Genomic DNA, 14,485 nt, shown 5'->3' with positions numbered 1-14,485 from the left:
ATGAGTTTTTGACTAATTTTTAAGAGTTCAATTCCTCGTACCAATACTTTTTCGGACGAGACTGTCGCAAAAAGTTTGTCTAATGTTGTTTACCTAGCTAGCGTGATTTGTAGGTTACTGTGTTAGTCCCGATGATTTATCCAATATACACTGAAAATAGTGACGGCGAGTTCCATCATAATATAAAAAAAGGAAACAAATAGAATGAATATTTTAAAATCACATAGAAAATCTTGCTTAATGAAGTGCTTAATTTTTTTATTAAAAAAAATAATAATAATAGTTGTCATTTGTTGGGAAAGTCATGGCTTGCTTTATCCAACGGTCTTGAGTGATTTGTTCACGGCCTCAAAAAAATTGTGCTGCTGATGCTGCAGGTTAGGCACCGTCCCACTTGTAGCATCGAATTTCGGCAAAAATCAAAGTGAAACATATCGTCATAGTTACTAATTGTAATCGTTATTTACATAAAATTTATGACCGTACATAGCACGAGTGAAATACTAGTTTATGTAAAAGTTCAGTTTCTTTTTTTTTTTTTAAATTTATTATTTATTTAACGTGATATATTTAAAAGCATTCGTTTTGAGTAAATTATTTGTATTTTTTCACAGCAGATTTTGGTAAATTGATGCAGAAATCAATGAACACCTCTCATCTATATGTATGTGATCAATATGTGCCCGTGGTTTGATACAGAAATTAAAGTGAAGAATCAAAATCNTTCAAATTTATTTTCTCGTAATTAACTTGGAAAAAAATATTAGTATAACTAATTATAGTTATAAAAGTGGCTTAAAGATTTAAACTAAGCATGCATAATTTGTGAATGAATTAAAGATGAGATATGCATGGATTTTGTAATTGTTAAGCTCATCACCCCCAAAAAGAAGCCTCTACGTTAGGACAACGCTTTCGGTAGCTTGTAATAAGCGGTCGAGGGTTTCTTGAATGAAGTAATAGTATATACATGTCTGGATATTAAGACTCCACGTGGAAAATAAACGTATGATAATCAAAATGCATGGCTATTATTTACGTGGGTTGTCACGGGATTTGTTGGAAGACTTTTCATGTGTGTTTGCCAAATTTCTTAGTGATCAAGATCCTTACCCAATCCAATATCCCAGTTTGCAACTGAAGCTTCTATTGTTGATATCATCCTTTGTTATCGTAGCAGGCTTCTTCTTCTGTTGTGCCACATTGTAGGCGATCCGCTAATCGCATATTTTGGCTTATCGTCTGAGGCGTCACTAGATTATGTAGATTTTTTTGCCATTGCATGTTTTTGAGCTCTTTTGTAAATGGTGACTTTCTACAATAAACTCTAAAATAGTACCACCACTTATACTAAAGTCATGCATATATTGTGCATGAAGAGACAAGGATAGACATAAGCAGCAGCCATTATCCTAGCCAAACATCTCTCTCTCTCTCTCTCTCTCAAAACTATACATAAATAGATGAGATGCAGCTTGATTTATCCAAAATAGATGACGTGAAATACAAACTTTAAACTGCCCTTTTATCTGGCTTTAAATGTTGGCTGATTTTACAAGCAACTTAGGATATATATAAATTTTGTTTCCAGATGATTATTGTTGCATGATTACGGTTCTTGGTACCTATTTCACTCTTTTCTTCGTTGGAATTGAAGCTGCTTCTTCATATTCTGCAACCAAGATCAATCACACAGGATGTGGCAAAGATTCCAAAATTCAGTGATAGGGATGAAAGGTCAGAATTTCAGAGTTACATAAAGTTTATTTTTCTTCAATTCTACAAGTTAATGGAGTTCAATTTCTTGATTGCAATAGTTGTTTTAATCGTCCGGATACCTGTATCTTTTTGTGTGCACCCTTCATTTTTGTCTGCTCAAGTATCTTTCCTTATTAACAAACTTCAAATATAAAAGGGAGATTTTGTAGGCTATGATGTTTAACATCTCTTAAATATATATCTGATTGACAATTTATTATCATTTTTTGAAGACAAGAAGAAAATGAAAGAATCTGGTAGAACCCTCAATGTAAACGATGAATATCTTTGTGCGGTAAGAACCAAATCCTACGCTGATTTCTTCTTAAAAGTTCAGTTGATCGTAAACAATCCATCTTCATCACCGGCTAGCATCCTCCATGGAGGGATCACGGAAATCCTTCAACCTGGCCAAGAAACTATTACTCAAGTTCTTGAATCAGCCCTTGTTTCGACCAAATCATCATGCGATCTTAAATCCATTCTGTTAAATTACTTTGATACAAGTGCCCAAGCCTCAAAATTCTGCAGCCAACTTCTCGAAATCTTGATCGAAATTCGAGCTGATTATAGATTCATCAATCAAGTTATGGATTCAATTATCCACTACTCCTCCGAGCAGTTGAGCTTCATTTTATCCGAGCTGCATTCTTGTGCTATTCTAAAACACCCCTTCTCCTATATGAGCAAACAAGACTTTAACGTCATTCATGAGAAACATTCATCTGTTGCACAACAATTGAAGTCTAAGAGGAAAAGGGTAGCAAGAAAAATCAAACTGATTAAATTTTTTAACAAGGCTTCGGGGGTTTGTGCAACAGTAGCCTGTGGCTTAGTCGCTGCAGCAGCCATGTTTTTAGTAATACACACTCTCACAGCTTTACTAATGGGGCCTGCTCTCTTAAGCTTGCCTATAAAACCGCTGAAGAAAAAGATCCTAAATTTCCGGTTCTTGAAGTATGGATCTTTGAGAAGAACTTTGGAGCTGCTTGACGTAGCAGCAAAGGGTGCATACATCCTGAACCGGGATTTCGACACGATGAGTCGACTCGTCGGTCGACTTCAAGATGAGATCGAACACAAAAAGAGAATGATTCAGTTCTGTTTAGAGAAGAGGGGAGACAGGCTTTCTTTAGAAGTGTTGAAGGAGCTTAAAAAAAATGAATTAGGATTCAAGAAACAGGTGGAGGAGCTTGAAGAGCACGTGTACCTCTGCCTTGTTACGATCAATCGAGCTAGAGCATTGGTGATCAAGGAAATTTGTCAAGATCATTCAGAAAGTTGATGCCATAGGCATGTATATTGAAAAGCCTTCCAAAATCAATTCTTTAATTTTTTTTTTCTCATATATGTAAATATATATAGTTTTATTCATTAATTTTTTAGGGTTATTCTTTAATATTTACAGATGTGAAAAAATGTGATTTCTTTTCTACCTTGCTAGGAAATTTATTGTTTGTTACGTTGACTTTGGATGTGTATAATATTTATAATTCAGTAAATAGTATTTTGATACACAGATTATTAATAAATTGATACATAAATTATTGTAAATAATTTAATTTGATACATGATTCGACTGAAAAATCAATTTCGCATCTAATTTTAAATTGCTTTTAAGTACAATTATTGCTATTGAATTCATTTAGATATCCATTTTATTTTTCACTATTATATATTTATAAATATTTTGAAAAATATTTATAAATATATAATAAAATGATATTTTTTTCTGAAACTATATTATAATATTATGATTATAAAAGTAAAACTCGATAAATAAATCATATATACAACTAAAAACATTTTAATATATTGATAAAATTAAATATAATAAAATAAGTTTATTTTTTTATATTTGAATTAAAGTACAAGTCGAATAACTAAAAAACTTACACAAAATTCTGAAATCAAATATTGACCCTTTTGATAGTTGAAATCACACAAATTGGGATAACAAGTGAGATTCATCTGTTACAGTTTCGGTGTTCCAAATTCATTCATCACATCAATTCGTTCTTTTTTAGGAGATTTTTTTTATGGTTTACAACTTTCCCGTTGAACCTTTTTTTTATTTTTTTACGGATAAATACCAAATTTTGAAAAACTAAAATAGTGACTAGGATTATTTCGATCATACGATAAGAATATCTCCTCGTCACATATTCAATTCGTTCTTTTTTGGGAGATTTTTTTTAATGATTTACAACTTTCACGTTGAATACTTTTTCGCTTTTTCAACGGATCAATATCGAATTTTGAAACTATCCTAACAAATTTTAAAATAAATATAATTTTTTTTGAAAAAAATAACCATTAAAATAAAAATATGTATCTAATTGAATTTAATAACAATAATTGGACTTAAAATAATTTATATTTAAGGATATAATTGAATTTTGAGTTGAATCATATATCAATTAAACGTTGCTTATAGATATGAGATAAAAGACAGATGTCGAGAGAAATTGTTAGACGAACTCTTCTATATCCACTATTGATTCACTGACTGATTTAGCAGGGAGCGAAGACTCCTAAAGTGAGAGTGTCTGTTAACTCTTATGCTCGGTATTAAGAGTATAAATGATAGCACTTCAATTGGATGGCTTTTAAAATTTACAATAATTCATATACTAATTTGTCAATTTATTAATATTTCATGTACCGAAATATTTTTTACTCAATTATAATTAGTTAAAAGTACTTCATTTAACAGAGATATATTATGGGCTTGTTTCATTTATTTTTCAGAGTTCTAGAGGCTATTTTGCAGAAATTAAATATACATTCGAATTTATTTTGGAGAAATTAAATTGTCACTACAAATATCAATTTAAGGAATATATTATTGAATAGATTATTTTTAATCTTTTTTGGGCTTTAATACAATGTATGGGGAAAAAATCGAATTTTCAATACAGTACGATAACGATAACAAATTTTTCGGGACACAAATGATATGAAATTTGAAAATTTCAGTACATATCAGAGTATTGAAATACCGAAAAAATATATAAAGTTTTTAAAATATATAATAGTCTAGAACAATAAATTTAAAATTTTAAAAATGTAAAGTTTTTCAGTATAAAATGTATACCGTACCGAAATCTCGAATTTCGGTTTACCATACAATTTCGATATAATCGATATGTTATTTATATGTACTGAAATTTTCGATACGTTATCGATATAAAATTTGTTTTTATCGTAATTACCAGGACTGTGTACTATATATAATCCCTTATATACATCGACCTTTCCATATTTATTGTAATCCACGTGGATATGTGATAGGATGGCTAGTTCAAGTCAGTACTCCTAAATAACACAAGAAAAGAAGAAGAAATAAGAAAAGAGGAGACGGCAATCAAGAGAATTCATTGTATATGGCTTACTTCTCTCTTTTTAGTTTGGGAATGGAGAACTTTGTTTCATTTAGACAAATATTGTGAGATTTATGAATAATCAAATGAAGCATATAAATTGCAAGTGTTAAGCATGAATGTTGTGTCTGTAAAATCTTTCTTTTTGTTATGATCGAAAGAAAAATGAGAAGGCAGGAAATTAACAACAATATATATAGTGAATGAATTGATGAGAGAGTTGTGGTTACTCTTATTCGAATTTCGGTGCGTCGCAGCGCCTATTGGGATCATGGGGCTTGTCGTCTGCAGAAACCCACATCCGGTGTGAGTTCCATTGATGTAGATGTACCTCTCCTCCACCCGCAAGGCCTCTGTATTTCGAAGTTGTCTTCTGTTAGCGGCACATTTTTTAACCCATCCGTTGGATCACCGCCGCACACGTTAAAGAACTCGTGAATAAGATGAGTTACTACCACGTTTCCATAGGAAATTTCATATTTTTCTATATAAAAAGTAGTTCTTTTGAAGACACAAAATTTTTGTGTAATTTAAATGAATAATGAAAAATGGTCTGTAAAGGTATGAAATTTATGTGTGTGTGAAATATAATATAATAGGGCTGGTACAGAGAATTGTGGCAAAGCACCGATATTCTTCCATCGAATAGCCGAATGTATAATGCGTCCGGCACTACTCCGTCATCTTAGTATCGGCGGGCTGGGCCTCACCGCAATTGCATATGTGGGCATAGATTACCTACGCCACCTATCGCCGCCCTGGCACGAGCGGCTGCAGCCCGTTCTTTGGGCCGCGTTTGCTATTGCCGCCGTTATGCGCGTCGTGGTTTACAAGCACTGGTCTTTGGAACTACGCGCCGCCATTCCCTTTATCCTCTCGATGATTTTTATGCTCTCAGCTCTTCTCTTTGAAGCCATTTCTGTTCGATCTGTTACAGCTGTTCTTGGGCTCGAATGGCATAAGTATGTATACCAAAGAAGATTGTAAATTTGAGTTTGTCTGTGGGAAGCCCTAGGTCTTCAGCTATTTTTCTTGCCATTTTCTATGTTTTGGGAAAAGGCTCTTTGAATTTTATGGATTATTTGGTTCCTGCACACTGTTGCGACTTTCTTACCATGACTGTGATCTGTGTGATTTTTTTTTTTTTCAAGTTTAAAATTTTACCTTTAAGCTTTTGATTGAGGTTTGGGATCTTAAAATGTAAGTGACGTGAATGGAACAATTTTAATTGTGTTTCCTCATATTACCTTTTTATTCTAGATGTGGGTGTAGTTGGTGTTTTCAAAAGGGGTTTGTTGTATATGGTTAGTGGTTTATGTCTGCACTGAGATCCCACAGTTAGATTTTGAGATTGCATTAAATGTAAAACTTCCATTTTTCAGCTCGAAGTTTTTAATGTTGCTTCAAAAAACCTTCTTTTCCATGGCTTTTTATCTTGGATTTGTGGTTTCATTAGTTTATATTAAGTTCTGGAGAATATTGTTTGACCGTAGGAAGCAATATATCCCCTAAATCAAGACTCTACATTTTAGATCACACATAAAATGGGTAAACTGTGTCTCCTTAAACTCTGTTCAAATATTGCACGAAATGATATGGAAATTGATTGTATAATGGGCTTCCTAATTTTTTATAGTGCTACGGCACCTCTTCCTGATATCGGCCAGTGGTTGCTTCTTGCATTGAATGACAAACTGCCGCCAATGTTGGTTGATATTTTGAGAGCTCGTATCATTGGATTGCACCATTTCTTGATGTTGTTTATAATGCTTGCATTCTCGGTATTATTTAACTCCATCGAAGCGCCTGGTCTAGGCCTAGGTGCAAGATACATGTTCACCATGGGTATTGGGCGGCTTCTTCGGGCGATAGCTTTTGTGTCTACAATATTGCCTTCACCGCGCCCGTGGTGTGCCTCTGCTAGGTTTAAAGTCCCTCCACAACCTCATCGGTGGGCTGAGAAGTATTATGTTCCATATGCTACAGATTCTAATGCTATACGACACATCATTCAACATGATTTCGCTTATGGTATCTCATCTTTATTATTCTCTTCAGGATCATATGTACTCTACTGTTTCGGAAACTTGTTTATACGTCCGAATCTTTAGTTCATCCGGTCTACGGTCCACCATCCTAGGTGCCCTAAAAGTTGGTCTTCTTCACGTGCTTTTGTGTCGTTTGGAGTGACAGCAAGTATGGTTTTGTTTGCATATTGATCATTTCAGTCCCTAAGTATATTGAATGAACCAAGTTCACCCTCATGAGAGTGAGGTTTAGAATAATTTGTTCTTAATTGGAATGTTTAGTAACAGTTTCGTAGTTTGTATGACATTTTTCTGGTTTTTTAATAAGAATTTTTTTAATTGTTTTCCATTACATGATTTGGTTTCAAGGATTGAGCATCTACTAGAAAAATAGGTCAGTGGTATAGGAATGAGAGTCTGCCATTGTAGCAAAAATGATATCTAATGGTGTATGTTATTCGAAAATTCAACACTTGGAGGAAATCTCGATAATTCTATCCATCCTACTTCCAGCTGTTGCAGGAGAGCATGGCCAGGATTTCCAACCTCAGTGGGGGTCGATGAACTTTCTTGCTGATTTTCTTCGCCCTACAGCTTCTGAGGCATCTTCGTCATGGCTCAATCTTTTGAAAAAAGCTGGGGGTGGATGCAACGACCTACTATACAGTGGTCATATGCTTGTTGCAGTCTTGACAGCTATGGCCTGGACAGTACGTATAGAAACCGATAGTTTTCACTGAAAAGCCCCAGAATTTGTGTGAATTTCCAGTATTGATCAATCCCCTTCGCCTCGTTTCTTGAAAAATTATCGCAGGAAGCTTATGGAGGGTTCAGCTCAACACTTATCTGGATCCTCGTGTTACATAGTGCCCAACGAGAAATCCGGGAGCGCCACCATTACAGTGTGGATTGTATTGTAGCCATCTACATGTGCATATTTTTGTGGAAAATGACCGGTTTTTTCTGGCCGACTAAGAACACTGCTAGAGATAGGAGGCTAAACAAACTCGCGAAAATACAGAACAGATTGCTACAAGCGGCCAAAGACTCGGATATGGATGAAGTGAGGGAACTTCTTAAAGAGGTGGAGTTGAGCAGCCAAGTTAGCCGGAAACCGAAAAGCAAGGCTATGTGGCTGTTTTCGGGTGCAACCATTTTCTTCACGCTTGTAATAGTATTTCTTGCCTTCACATTGACAAGTGATGGCTGATTTAGTTTGTCCATTCGATTTTCCAAGAGATGAGAGGTTTCCGGTTTGTATGTCATTTTCTACTATTTTCGAACTTTTCTATAAACCGATGCAAGTGTTGTACTGACCTCTTTACTATAAAAGCATTAGCTTTCCGCTTCCTTGAAATCCCAAGTTTTTTTTAACTAAAACACAAATTTATGTTTTCAGTTCTCGGATAAAAATTTCATCCTTACCAGCAAATTTCAAGTTTTATCCATTTGCGAATCTATTTCTTTTCCTGTTTTTTTATCAACACATATTTATTACTTTAATCCAGGATACAGGTGTAAACTGACAGTGCCTTGCCTTAACGAGCACTCCAGGTTTGGTTGCTTCACAAGGCTGATTGCTTTCTCGTTTTGAAGTTGAAGCTTTGTTTGTCTACATTTAAAAAATATATATTCTCTCTACTTTTCGAATTAATACTCCATTTTTTCTAAAAAATTGTTTTTACTTCTTCTCGCGGAATCACCACTTTTATTCGAACTTTTAAGCTTTCCCAGAAATATTTAGTAATCATATCTTACATTAGCTTAATACAATATATCTTTAAAAAATTATAAATATCTAATACAATTTAAATATATATATATATATATAGAAATTTATTCAACTTTTTAGTATAGTTATTTTTCGTAATTATTAAAGCACCAAGTTTGTTCCATCCCAGTATCCCATTCCCACACGCCAAAGTCGTATTCCCCTCTATATATTTCAAATTAACACTCTTTTCATTTTAAGTCCTCTTTCTCGGTGATACTGAAATAGCAATTTAGCTCTCCCGACTCGACTCTTCATATATATTTCCATAAAGGATCGCCGGAAATGGCCGTTTCAGTCTCGCCCGCAGTAACCAGAACCGCGGTTAAATCGCCGCAGTATGCTACGTCGGCGAATGTGAAGCTTCCGCTATTATCTTCTCTTCAATTTACGAAGGAGCTCCGTATGTTGAATGCTCGGAGCAAGCCCCTGAAATATGAATCTAGAACCCGAAGCCTCACGCTGGTAAATGTTAAAGAACAATTTTTGGACCTTTTTTTGTTTAATTTGCTCTGGGTTTTGGTTAGAAATTCATTTGAAGGTCTTTTGGAATTTATTTTTATTATGGGCTGATGGCACCTTTCATTTTCTTTCTTTGCTTTTATGTGATGGATTCTTAGTTCGGAAAAAACTTTATGTTTTACGAATGGAATTGCGCTGTACGTGATGTTAGGTGGAATTCTTTCTTATGTTGTTCCTTGATTTCCCTGAAATGGAGAACGTTGTGATTTTCCTGGAGACGAGAGCCATTTTTATTTCTTGATATTTCAGATAAAGAGAGATTCTGAAAATGCAAAATGTTGTGTTCTTTTTTTTTTAAAAAAAAATTGTATTTCTTATGATGCAGTTGGATTAAATTAGGTTGATTTTTCTCTCAACATCGTTGTAGATAATGTGGAATTATAATGCTAATACTTCATATTCTTTCGAGTCAAGTTACTCATGAAAGTAAAGTAGCTGATTGATTCACAAGCCAGAAAGGTCGTGAAAAACAATAAAGAGAAACATTGCACTTTGTTGTAGTTTACAAGGATGAGGCTTGTACTCCTATTCATAGGAAATTGTGGGCATGAAGCATTTTAAAGCAGTCTTTATTTTTCATCCAAAAGAAAGGAAACCTGAAGATAATCCATGAAAAATAAAGTTCTGTACACGAATAGTTGACGGTAACTAGTTTGTTTATCTTTGTCATTTCTTTGAGTTATCCGAGCTTCATTTGTCTCCATACTTTGATGTAGAAAAGGTTGGGTTTAAAAATCTTGGATATTTAACAGTTTTGAGTGTTATTGCATCAGGTTGCATCAAAGAAGGAGATATTTGCTTCTTTTGACGAGTTGTAGGAAAAATCTGATAAACCAGTATTCGTCGATTTCTATGCAACTTGGTATGTCTCTTTTGCTTCTTTCATCTCTTGTAGTTTCTCTATCAGACAGCCATTGTCCCGATTACCTGTTTTGGTTTTTACGGTTATTCATTATGATAGCAAAACGACCAAGTTTCAACCACAAATCACAATGCTAGAATACTAGGAATACTGTGCTCAGCTCATGTAGTTAGTACAGAACTACGGATGCTGACTGCTGTCAACTTCTTACTTAAATTTATATCGAGCTTGATTCAGTTTTTGATCTTTCTAGGTGTGGTCCTTGCCAGTTCATGGTTCCTGTTCTGGAAGAAGTGAGCTCTTTAATGAAAGATAAGATCCAAGTGGTGAAAATCGATACCGAAAAGTATCCCACAATTGCAAACGAGTACAAAATTGAGGCTTTACCAACTTTCATTTTGTTTATGGATGGGAAACCATGTGATCGATTTGTAAGTGTTATTTTCATTTCATTGAACTTCTTGAATGCTTGCTTAGCATCTACAAAGTTGGTGCTATCTTTGAATATTATCTACTGCGCTTGAGAAAACCTGAGTTGCGAAATAGTGTGAGATGGCTAGAAACAAGAAATGTATGCTGTTCACATTAATGATTTAATATCTGATACCTTTTTTAGGAACTGTTTTCAATTAAATCCGTTCTTATAAAATATATTCTTATATGTCAAATTTCAGGAGGGTGCGATGGCTGCGCAGAAGCTCATTGAACGCATCGAGACTTCACTCCAAGTCAAGCAGTAGTGGCAAAGGTGAGATCTAGTGCATATAAATAGTAGTCAAACAAACAACCACACACACACACACACACAAGAAAATGGTATGGTTTCAAGTGAGTTACCTCTACTGCTATGGATATGGTTTTATTTTGCAACTCAATTACAGGAGCATTTTCCTTATCGTTGGATCGGCTGAGGGACGACCACCAAAATTTGTTGCAACAGCATTACAAATTCATTGCTGTGTCAAATTTTTAGTTAGTTTCTTTCTTCCTCTCTGGTTATGTAATGGTGTGTGTGTATTTGTACACAGAAACTTTTTATATCCATAAGAAAACCATCAGAGATTCCAAGTTATTTTCTTCATTCCTTATCAGAAATCCGGAAAATTGTATTGATGTGATTTCAGCTACAGATTTTATATAATTTATTAAAGTCGGAATGTACAATAAAACTTATCATTAATCACAACAAATACTGAATTGCCTTTTTCCCCTTTAACATTTTCCCTGATACATTTGTCCATTGATTTTAGGGTTTTTTTTATTTCACGGGGTTGTGATGTGATTTGCTCTTATTTCCAAAGTTCATGAAAAATGTCAAGATAAATAAATTTTACACTTGTTTAGGAAATACAGTGATAGATTACAAGGTGAAATTAAATATTAAAGCAATGTGTGTTCTTTGTTCCTAAAATGGATATTTTTTTTCCCTAATACAAAATCAAATATCATTTACCTCAATAATTTTAGTCATGTTTTCCTGAAATACATTTACATCAATTTCTATACTTCATACCATAATCATTATATTTAATTCGAATTTTCGTTATTCTAAAAGTACTCTATATTTTAATCTAATACGTTATATTTTAGAATATCTAACTTTAATTATCACCGCAAACACAATAAAATTTATTAAACAAACCTAAAAAATAAGTTAAAATCTTGTTTTATCATAATTTACATGAAAAATCGAATCGACTAAGTTAAAATCTTGTTTTATCATAATTTACTGGATGGATGAAAGTAGACAGCCACTGTCTGGGAAGCTAAATATACCCTCAACCAAGATAAACCCGTATAGAATGGTTATTCTACTTCGAACCGCTATCCTTTAGTTTGTTTGTTCATTATAGAATTCTACATCCTGTCAATGATGCATATGGATTGTGGCTAACATCAGTTATACGTGAGATATGGTTTGGTTTCTCATGAATATTCGATCAGCTTCCGAAGTGGTTCCCAGTTGAGCGAGAACGTACCTAGATAGACTTTCACTAAGGTATAGATTTTCGCATTTTCTCTGTATGTTTGACTTGTTGTCTTGTTCTTTTTGTTTCTTAGCATCTGCATACTGACTTCTTCATCAGGTATGAGAAAGAAGGAAAGCCTTCTGAGCTGCTGCATGTGGATATATTTGTTAGTACAGTGGATCCCATGATAGAACCTCCCCTCATTACTGCCAACACAGTTCTTTCTATACTTGCTGTAGATTACCCGACAGATAAAGTTGTGTGCTTTGTCTTGGATGATGGAGCTGCAATGCTTACTTTTGAAGCTCTTTCTGAGGCGTCCGAGTTTTCCAGGAAATGGTTTCCATTCTGCAAGAAATTCAGCATAGAACCTCAAGCGCCTGAGTGGTATTTTGCCAAGAGGGTCGATTATTTGAGAGACAAGGTAGAACCAACATTTGTGGGGGAACGCCGTGCAATGAAGGTGTTGATTGTATTCCTTTTGTTTTCTTTGTTTGTTATTAACTTGTTATATTGTTTCGATTTGAAAGATCTGAACTGCATGTATTCAAGTACGTGGAAAAAGAGAAAGAGGTCAAGAACTAAAATTTGATCCCTGAAACTTGTTATACATTATTAACTGTTCTGATAGAGAGACTACGAAGAGTTCAAAGTTCGAATTAATGGATTGGTTGCCACGGCGCAGAAGGTTTCTGAGGAAGGTTGGACCATGCAGGATGGAACTCCATGGCCAGGGAACAATGCCCGGGATCACCCTGGCATGATCCAGGTAGAGCATTCTGTGATTGTATTCTACATATTGGCAGAATGGTACCGATTTAGAAGGATATGAGAACGAATTTAGTTTTCTTGACAGATATTCCATGGTCAAAATGGTTCGAGATGTTAAAGGGAATGAGTTGCCTCGTCTTATATACGTTTCTCGTGAGAATAGGCTGGGAATCTATCATATCATTTACACGAGGTTCTTCAAAGGGCCTTAGGATCAGTTAATATTCTTTTCAGCATGCATTGCCCTATTTTGTATGGATATGGATGTGGCCTAAAAATACTCGAAAGATTTTCGTACATAAACTCGATTTTCTATCCCTTGTCGTCACTTTTCTTGATTTCTTATGGCACCTTGCCAGCAATTTGCCTTCTTACGGGAAAATTCATAGTCTCTGACTCTGACTCTGAGGTATAAGACAGCTAATCAACCCAGTACCATTTGCCATTCTTGATATGTTCTCTTTGATATTTTAAATTCCCATCCATTTTAAGCGTATTAGGCATTTTTTTGACCGAGTATTCTTCTACATTAATCTGCAGATCAGTAACTATGGAAGTATAATCTTCACAGGCCCATTTCTATCGATGGCTGCCACTAGTATCTTTGAGATACAGTGGAGCGGCATAGGACTCGACAACTGGTGGACAAGCGAGCAGTTTTAGGTTCTCGGGGGCGTTTCGTCCCATTTGTTTTGCTCTCATTCAAGGTCTCCTTAAGGTCATGACCGGCGTAAACATGAACTTCACTGTTATATCTGGAAGTGCTGATGTTGGAGAATTTTCCCAACTTTACATCTTCAAATGGACATATTTGTTGATTCTTCCTATGACTTTGTTGTTCATCATCATCATTGGAATTATAGTTGGGATTACACTACCATGAACGGGTACGAATCGTGGGGATCTTTTTTTGGCAGACTTTTATTTGCATTATGGGTGATTGTTCATTTATATCCATTTCTCAAAGGTTGCATGGGGAAAAAAGAAAAGCTTCCCACCATTATTCTTGTATGTGTTGTGAAAAAGTAAAAATTTACGGTAAAAAATAAAAATCTCAAACTCTCAAAATTATCACACTACACACTTTATAATATTTTTCTATCAACTCAATTGTGATTTTCTTTCACAAATGAGAAATCTATTTATAGAAAATCTTTACAAATAATCCAAAAATAAATTACATCATTACATTCATCATCACACACAAATTTCAATATTCAACACCTGATTTTCAATATTCAAATATTCAACATTCAATATTCAAATATTAATTTTCAACAGTATGGTCGATACTTCTGGCTTCTATTTTAACGTTAATATGGGCACGTTAAGATCTTAAGGTAAAATAACAATTTAATTGTCATGTGATCAAATAAAATATTTATCCGAATTAAGAACAAGAAAATACGATAATGTTATAT

The 14,485-nt window shown here is 34.4% G+C and overlaps 2 protein-coding genes and 2 pseudogenes across 2 annotated transcripts; all 4 read left to right on the top strand.

The window, feature by feature from the left end:
- Positions 1 to 1,355: 1,355 nt before the first annotated feature.
- On the top strand, positions 1,356 to 3,163 carry LOC140962094 (UPF0496 protein At1g20180-like). Its single transcript, XM_073420961.1, has 2 exons — positions 1,356 to 1,737; positions 1,992 to 3,163. The coding sequence occupies exons 1-2, from the start codon at positions 1,698 to 1,700 to the stop codon at positions 3,041 to 3,043; spliced, it is 1,092 nt and encodes a 363-aa protein (XP_073277062.1). The 5' UTR covers positions 1,356 to 1,697; the 3' UTR covers positions 3,044 to 3,163.
- Positions 3,164 to 5,379: 2,216 nt separating this feature from the next.
- On the top strand, positions 5,380 to 8,540 carry LOC140961326 (protein PHLOEM UNLOADING MODULATOR-like). The gene is made up of 4 exons (XM_073419776.1): positions 5,380 to 6,103; positions 6,778 to 7,172; positions 7,682 to 7,878; positions 7,983 to 8,540. Exons 1-4 carry the CDS (start codon positions 5,802 to 5,804, stop codon positions 8,376 to 8,378), a joined length of 1,290 nt encoding a protein of 429 aa, XP_073275877.1. The 5' UTR covers positions 5,380 to 5,801; the 3' UTR covers positions 8,379 to 8,540.
- A 684-nt stretch (positions 8,541 to 9,224) lies between these two features.
- LOC140961327 (uncharacterized) lies at positions 9,225 to 11,395 on the top strand (annotated as a pseudogene).
- Positions 11,396 to 12,012: 617 nt separating this feature from the next.
- Positions 12,013 to 14,093, top strand: LOC140961079 (cellulose synthase A catalytic subunit 2 [UDP-forming]-like; annotated as a pseudogene).
- Positions 14,094 to 14,485: the final 392 nt, after the last annotated feature.

The sequence above is a fragment of the Primulina huaijiensis genome, chromosome 16, assembly GCF_012295235.1.
Source record: "Primulina huaijiensis isolate GDHJ02 chromosome 16, ASM1229523v2, whole genome shotgun sequence".
Taxonomy (NCBI): domain Eukaryota; kingdom Viridiplantae; phylum Streptophyta; class Magnoliopsida; order Lamiales; family Gesneriaceae; genus Primulina; species Primulina huaijiensis.
The sequence above is the reverse complement of the archived record's forward strand: the minus strand, read 5'-3'. Positions and strand labels throughout refer to the sequence as shown.